General features: G+C 36.3%; 1 protein-coding gene across 1 annotated transcript in view; it reads left to right on the top strand.

Annotated features, from left to right (window-relative positions):
• Positions 1–8,874, top strand: part of PRSS12 (serine protease 12) — an 83,190-nt gene that overhangs the window by 40,464 nt on the left and 33,852 nt on the right. Inside the window, exons 6-7 of the mRNA XM_007114686.3 lie at positions 1,513–1,654; positions 5,029–5,225. Coding sequence (XP_007114748.2) covers positions 1,513–1,654; positions 5,029–5,225 — 339 coding nt within the window. The remainder of the gene's footprint in view (positions 1–1,512; positions 1,655–5,028; positions 5,226–8,874) is intronic.

Below are 8,874 nucleotides of genomic sequence, written 5' to 3'. Positions count from 1 at the left end.
CCTCTCACTATCGCGGCCTCTCTTGTTGCGGAGCACAGGCTCCCGACGCGCAGGCTCGGTGGCCATGGCTTACGGGCCCAGCAGCTCCGCGGCATGTGGGATTTTCCCGGACCGGGGCACGAACCCGTGTCCCCTGCATTGGCAGGCAGACTCTCAACCACTGCACCACCAGGGAAGCCCAAATCTTTCTTTAAAAAAATCAAATGAAACACTTCTTAGGGACTGTGAAATGCTGAAGTTCTACTTTTTTATTTACATAGTTCTATACACACTGTTGTTTTTATTAGAATAACACATTTATACACAATAGAAATATAAAATTTACACCAGATTGTAAGCCAGAGCGCTTCATTCTCTTGACCCTCCATTTTTTCCTCTTTCAAATGAGGATAGTCTTGTAATGTTTCTGAGATGGTCAAAGAGATAATGGGTGTAACAGAGCTTTGCAGATGGTGAAGTTTTACATTTGTAAGTGATTCTGTTACTAGGAGACCTTCATTTACTTTAAAAGATCCCAGAAAGTCATGAGAAGTATGACTTTTACCCAAGATTATTTATGTTTCATTTGGTGGGGGGGTGTTTGTATTATTTTGGATGGAAATAGCTTTTTAATATACTTTTTTGGGAATAAATTTATTGTTTTGTGTATCTGCTTAGAAGCTTTTTTTTTTTTTTTTTTTTTTGTGGTATGCGGGCCTTCCTCTGTTGTGGCCTCTCCCGTTGCGGAGCACAGGCTCCGGACGCGCAGGCTCAGCGGCCATGGCTCACGGGCCCAGCCGCTCCGCGGCATGTGGGATCCTCCCATACCGGGGCGCGAACCCGGTTCCCCTGCATAGGCAGGCGGACGCGCAACCACTGCGCCACCAGGGAAGCCCCTGCTTAGAAGCTTTTTATGGAATTCTGTGGGAATTAATTATTCATTGAATTCACAAGATTCAAGTTCAGATTTGTATTATTGATAAAAGAACAAAGGGAAAACATGAACCCCAGTTTTGTAACTTATGAATGCCTAAGGAATAATAAATGCCTTGACATGATAGATCACTCTTTAACCAGAATAGCTTTTTCTGTGTCCATATTGCAATATTTTTTCATTCACAGTTAAATTTTTGAACTATTTCCGAGTTACTATTTTTTTTTAACTTCTTAAATTTAAATGACTAATACTGCTCATACTTAAGGAGACTGAAGCCATAGGAAATTTCCCAAATATTATTTAATCTGGATAAATCTAAATAACTACTTTGGAGTTATATCAGAATATGTTTTTCTACTTAGAAATAGGAGTACAAATAAAAAGGAAAGACTGTTTTGTTAGGACAGATATGTGTTATGACTTTTACTCCAGAAACAATCCAGTGACCTCAGGTCATTGAGCACAGTTCTAATGGAAGTTTAACGAAAGGCCTAGAGAGAGATCTGAGTAGGGTGATATTTCTCGTGCAATTAAAATGTTGTTCTACCTTTTTTGATAATTATTTGATTAGTCTCTATGTCTCCTTCTTGTCACAGATGGGGTCATCAGACTTGCAGGTGGTAAAGGCAACCATGAGGGTCGCCTGGAGGTGTATTACAGGGGACAGTGGGGCACTGTCTGTGATGACGGCTGGACTGAGCTGAATACATATGTGGTTTGCCGACAGCTGGGATTTAAGTAAGATCCATTGACAGGAGGCAGCTAAATGCCAAGTTATATTTTTAAGAGTCTCATTTTGTAATCCTTACTTGTAATTTCTATAATACTAAAAATATATGTTCACCATCATTATCTACCTATCTATTCTACCTACCTTCCTACCTACCTTATCTACCTTCTCTATATGGAAATTCAACAACAAAAAACCCAGTAACATTTTCTTTGATGATGAATAACCATATCTTGCTGTTTATCTCATTTGCCTTTCCTGCCACCACCCGTCTTCTTTTTTTTATAAATTTATTTATTTATTTGGCTGCATTGGGTCTTCGTTGCTGAGTGTGGGCTTTTCTCTAGTTGCAGCGAGAGGGGGCTACTCTTTGTTGCGGGGCGTGGGCTTCTCACTGCTGTGGCTTCTCTTGTTGCAGGGCATAGGCTCTAGGCACGTGGGCTTCAGTAGTTGTGGCACGCGGGCTCAGCAGTTGTGGCTCGCAGGCTTAGTTGCTCCGCGGCATGTGGGATCTTCCCGGACCAGGACTTAAACCCGTGTCCCCTGCACTGGCAGGTGGATTCTTAACCACTGCGCCACCAGGGAAGTCCCACCCCTCTTCTTGAATAATGGAGCCATGGATGACTTTTAGGTCTCATTGTGTCTGTTCAAGTAAGACTGTATGCTTTGAATGCTCAGTTTTATTCTGATGCTTCGCTACTATTGGATGTTGTTAGTACTGACGTCACTGTATCTAAAATTGCAGAGAAGTCCGGTGTCAAATGCTTTGGTATTACATTATTTCCTTTCTCAGAATGTGATGATAATTATCACTTTTATTTGAGAAAAACAGCTTTCTTGTCATGAGATGACCTTTAGAACTCACCCTTGACCTCACTCTCTTAAAAACTGAGCGTCACGCTTTGGGCGATATATTTCGTGTCACACACATAATGCATTCCAGAGTAAAGACTAAAGTTGGTTGAAGTAACTGCAAATGATGCCTTTGAGCTAATATGTGAATGAAACCCATGAATGCCCATTCTTTCTTGTTTTCCATATTTCTATGTCATGCTTGAAGTAATTGTCTCATGCTTGAAAAAATGAGCAAAATTATTTCATTTTAGCTTGAGATAGAGCTAATTGCAAATATTTATTAAACCTTAAAAATATGCTTTCATTCAAGCTAGGTATGACCATGTTTAAATATATATTTTTAAGTTTGTAAAAGTAATATAAAATTTTAGAGAAAGTTTGGAAAATAAAGAAAATAAAAAACTACCCCTTAAAAAAAAAACCAAAAAACCCTAATTTTTCCATTCTTACACCATCATTATTATAACTTGTGTGTATAACTTTATAACAGCTCTAGTAGTAGATATGTAATTTTTCTATTCATGTTTTTTACTTTTATATTATTACACAGTCATAATTTTAATAACAATAACTATTGAATGTTCATACTGTAATTTACTTAATATTTAGATTAGTTTAATTTTTCCTGTTATAAATAATGACATCATGAAGATATAGATGCATGTTATTGACTAATATTTTGAATTTTCATGGGCAGTGCAGTTATTATTATATAATTGTCAGGTCAAGGGGTATGACATGCCAGCCAAATAAATATTGTTGTTTAATTAATAAGAATTACTTAAAAATATCATTTCATCTGAGTAAATCTGTTAGTCTGAGAACTGTATCCTGTTTTCACAAACTTAGAAAGATTCAAAAATACTATTATTTACTATTTTCATTTTTCCTTATTAAAACAACTGAGTGACTGATTTTTTTCCATATTTTATTTATTTTGTTTCACAAATACATTGTTTTTCTTGCATATACAGAGTATCAGAACTTAATGGTTTTAAAAATTGTTCTCAATATTTGTTAAAAGTTCTAAATGACTGTGTTAGAAGGTAGAATAGGCATGTGCTACATTTACATTTTAGTTTATGGAGGAGTTTCTGAAAGAGAATACTCTTTTGGAATGAGAAAGAGGGTGAACTCTGGGTTTCTTCATACAAATGAAATCCTAAAGTAAAATGACCTCCTGCTGTCTGTTATATAGTTGATATGGACAGATGGTAATCAGATTGATGCATTTTGTGGTAACATGGTATAGGCTGAAAGTGGTAGCAATATGGGATTTGGGATAATTACTTTTCTATCTAAGACTTGATTAGTCAGCACAATAGAAGTCTTAGAATGACTCATTCAAAGTTGCATTGTTTTAATTTATTGAAATGTTTATCTTGTTAAATAAATTTAATAAATAAGTGCATGGTAAAACAATTAGGAAAATTCATGGGGAAACAATTAGGAAAATTCATCTTTCAAACAGAAAGATCTCTTCATATTTTTAGTACAGAAATAATAAAAACATTCAGTGATGAAAGTGACTGACATAAAATTTATGAGTAAGAGTTTAATTATATATACTGAGAACTGAAAGACACTTCAGCTCACGGGCCCAGCCGCTCCGCGGCGTGTGGGATCTTCCTGGACCGGGGCACGAACCCGTGTCGCCTGCATCAGCAGGCGGACTCTCAACCACTGCGCCACCAGGGAAGCCCTCAAATATCTTTTAGCCCAGGAATTTCTGGAGGTTTGTTTGTATTCTACAGAACAAAAGAAAACAAAATTGAGGGGAGGATGAATGCAAGTAGAGACTGACTTAGTTACCAATTTTTAATTTTGCAGATCTTTCCTATTTCTATTAATACATTTAGGATTTTTTATAGTGCAGTGTTACAAATAAAGTCAATTGAAACACAAATATAATTTATAAAAATCTTAAAAATCAGATTTATGTAACCTTATGAAAAGCTAAGAACATTGTCATTAATCTGATTTTCATGGCTGAAATCCAAGTTTCATCATGGTTTGGAAATGGTGCTTGAGAAATCACTGAACTAATACACACTTTTTATTTTGGAAGAGAGGATACCAAAGAGGCCTAGAGAAGCCAATGAAATCAAATGAGATTTGACGGCTGTTCAGAGGCTGATATAAGACACACGTTCTTACTTTCTGGTCCACTGTGTTATTTCCATGGTCAGAAATTTGAGGATTATCTCTTTGTCTGCATTCTCTGTGGTTGGGTGGGTTAAGTTATAGACAAAACACAAGAATGGTTGGGAGAAGAGGATTAATTATCCACTAGTTAACCAAACATTGTTGGTTAACTAGTGGATTAGTTAACCAACATTGTTAAGATGATCAAAATATGTGATGGAGCGGAACACTGCTCTGAGAACTGAGTTCTCAAGATAGGAGAAAGAACAAATACTTACCCTCTGAAGTCATGCTGCTTAATTAGGTTGTTTGTTTTATGTTTTGTGGTTCCTTGAAACAAGAGACAAAAGTTCTATGCACAGTGTTTATTTTATTGCCACAGATATGGCAAACAAGCCTCTGCAAACCACTTTGAAGAAAGCACAGGGTCCATATGGTTGGATGATGTCAACTGCTCAGGAAAGGAAACCAGTTTCCTTCACTGTTCTCGGAGACCCTGGGGAAGGCATGACTGCAGCCATCGGGAAGATGTTGCTATCTCCTGCTACCCTGGCAGGGATGGACACAGACTGTCTCTGGGTGAGGTCCTGCCACAGCTCTTGAGTATCCGTATTTCAGTAGCCACTGCACCTCTATCCACTGGTCTGGAATGTGAAGCATTTCTCATCTTTGGCTTTTTGTTGTTGTTGTCTGTTTCCCCAAATGCTCTAATTTTTAGTAATTTGCATTCAGAGAAAAATAGTCTTTTGAGTCTTTCGGCTAATGTTATAAATTTCTACTCCTAATTTTTCTTTACCTGTAAGCCTAAATTTCTCATGTATCTGAAAGATGGATTAAAGAAGCCACAATGTCCATTCCGCAACTGATTAGTCACCTATTCTGCTTCTCATTTGCCTTGAATTCTAATGAACTATTTGAGAAAGGATTAAAAATAAATCAGAACAAAACGATAGCTCTCTTTCCCACCCTCCGTGATTCATTTCTTCTTTAGTCCTGAGGCCTTGTCGATCATTGGTTACCAACCAGCCTTTGCTCTGTCCTAACCTAGATCTTTCAAGTTTCTCACTGGGCTCCTAGGTGGATTTATTGGAGTAAATAGCCCACCTATCTTTCTAAGATACCCTGTTACTAAAAATCCATTAGTGTCCTTTATTACTCCCTAGTTCCAAATTTCTTCAGACTTACTGTCAGATAAAAGGTACCTAGCTCATCTAACAGTCTTAAATATTTGTAGATGAAGGTCCTTTTGTGAGCAGAGAGCAAATAACTATATATCCTTGACAGACTTAACATCCAACAAGGAGGGCAGAATAAATATGAATGAAAAATATAGAGGGACATATTCAAAAGACATGCCAGGACTCTCCCATAGCTCTATTTGTATCTATACATGTATTTTTTGGTGCATAGATGTTAAAATAACCACAGGTGATTCTTAAGTTTCACCTCAGGCTTGAATCAGCCCTTTTTGTATCCTCCTGTTTTGAGACTGTGAAGCTGGAATCTTCACATTATAAAATAATGGAACGTGTTGAATCCCACGGTATTAACTGTTTTGTATACTTAAGTTTGTCAAAGTACGTGGTTGATTCCTCATTGTACTCTATCCTGTGAGATCATAGTGACTCACTGCACTAATCTAGCATCACACCAGGTAGAAATATAGCCTTTTACCCCATCCCTTATGGGTCATATTTTCAATTTTGTTTCTTCTTGTTCTCTTCCATTGCTCCTTTCTTCTTATAAAGGATTTATGATCCTCCCAGGATTATGTGATGAATGATTGCATGTGGTTGGGGGAGATAGAGCCTATTTGCTAGAACTGGATCCTCTTAGCCCCAGATAGCAGGTATTTGGATCATGGAGTGATATGTTCAGGTACATTCCATCAGTGTTCCAGGTGATGAAATATTAGAAATACAAAATACTATAATCTGAGTTCTCTGAAGACCTGTGTGGTTAAATATACACAAACAGTTAGGACATCTAATCCTTTCAGTTCCCCTAAAAATCTTTGAATTTTCTAGGATCATAGATATATTTTTTAAAAATTTAAAAAGCCGAGGGTGATAATTATTAATAAATATGGGATCATTATTATGAATTCTTTGGTCCTAATTTTGGTAATATGTCTCTTAACCATTTATTTGTCCAAAGGATATTATTATATCTGAGCCAAATTATCCTTTTGGAATAAAATCAGATTACCATTTATTCATCCAAAGAGATCATTACTTTCCCACTTATCAAAAAGGACTGCATAATGAAAAGAGAAGGAGATCATGGAATAGTGGTATAAACAACAACATTTTAAAAACAATTGAGATTTTTTACTTCCTTGGCACTGTGATAAGAGCTGTTAGACTATTACAGTTTTCAACTATTTGAAGGGTAACTTGTGGACCTTAATTTTAAATGTGAATGAAACTTTTCTCAAGATTAGTAGTAGTTAAATAGACACTTTCTAATTTTGGGTGTGTGGTAGACGGAATGCTCAAAAGCAATATTCTAGGTCAGTAAAAGTAATTTTAGTAAGAATGCAGTTAATGCCTATGTGAATTGGGGGAAATTTCTGGGATGGTCAATATGTAGATTTCTCATTTTAATACTGCTTTAATTCTAAAGTTTAGAGTAGTAAATCTTAGCAGAGATTTCTTTCACAGTGAGAGTGTCTCTAACTCAAATAAAGTTTGACTTTTAATTTACATTTATGCCAGATTTTATCTTTTTTTCTAGGAAAAATATTATTTTCTTAAGATAATGTATTAAATCAGTGTTACAGGAAAATTGAAATAAAGAAAACTCTACTGTAATCAGAGTTGAGGTATATAATTAAAGATGCTGTATACCCACAGGACTGTTTAGTTTTCCCAAGCATTTTATATTTATTTAAGATTTTAGAAATAAAACGTATATTATTATTGCCATAACAGATAGAACTTAAGCGGTAGGGTGGTATTGATAGAATGGCTTCTGTCATTCAGTTTCCCTTCAGGCATTGAAAATCCAATGATTTTATAAAATGGATGGCTAAAATTAGGTTCAGAATACTGTATTATTATTTTTACAAAGTATGCAACTTAGGCTTTAAAAACACTTTATCATTTTTATTTTTATGGTATGTGAACAGCTGCCCATAAAACAACTAGGGTGGAATGTGGAGGTCTAATTCCATGTACATATGATTTCTTAATTTTGCACGAACGATCTAAAAAATGTAAAAATTTAAGAATTTCATCTGTTTAAATTTTTTCATTGAGGATCACTTTTTTGCCTTGCTCCTCTTGCAGAGCATCCCCAAATTTCAGATACAATAATAAGAAATGTTAAGTTTCAAATGTGTTTTGTGACACACCTAAAACACAAAGATTTTCAGCTAATGTAAGCAGTGCATAGAGTAGGCACTCCACAAACATTTGTTGATTTTGACTTTGCTATGTTGATTCTACTGTGATGCCTGTTGCACGAAGTATGATCAGGGACAGAAATTAGAGAGCCAGCAACTCTGGGGGAAACAAAGAAGAATCAGAGGAATCAAAGTAGGATGTGTCCATCTTGCCAACAGTATTCTCCTTCAGTTAACAAATGTTGTCTAGTGATTACATATGTTGGTTTAAACACATATAGAATGATACTCTGTTCATTAGCTGCTTACTTCACCTCCTTGGTTCTGCTAATTTCACTGTGTTTGATGGTATTCCCTAAATCCTTATCAGTCAATCTTAGGGGCTCCGAAGCTGGAGACACTTCTAGTAACCAGGTAATCTAAAGTATGTATATTACTGTAATCAAGTATCACATACCGGGTGGCTTAAACAACAGATATTTATTGTCTCACACTTCTGGAATCTAGAAGTCCAAAACTGAGGTTGTCCACAGAGGTTGGTTCCTTCTGAGGGCCGGGAGGCAAAGATCGGTTCGAGACCTCTCTCCTTGGCTTACAGGTGGCCATTTTCTCCTATGTCTCTTCACTCTGTCTTCCTTCTGTATATCTCTGTGCACAAATTGGATTAGAACCCCCTCTAATGACTTCACAATTCAACCCCTGGCAGTACGCAAGCCATAGTGAGGGCTTTTGATTAAACAAAACCATATTTAGTGGTGTTGATAGCGATGTGTGAAAGACTCTATAAACCACTTTATTTGCATAATTTGGATAAATCCCAATTTGCTAGAGGTCAGTTTCTCAACTTTTACATCTTAATACTTTTTATGATTTAAGCCCTTC

This window comes from Physeter macrocephalus, chromosome 7 (genome assembly GCF_002837175.3).
Source record: "Physeter macrocephalus isolate SW-GA chromosome 7, ASM283717v5, whole genome shotgun sequence".
NCBI classification, from domain to species: domain Eukaryota; kingdom Metazoa; phylum Chordata; class Mammalia; order Artiodactyla; family Physeteridae; genus Physeter; species Physeter macrocephalus.
Note: the sequence above shows the minus strand (reverse complement) of the source record. Positions and strands in the feature narration are given on the sequence as shown.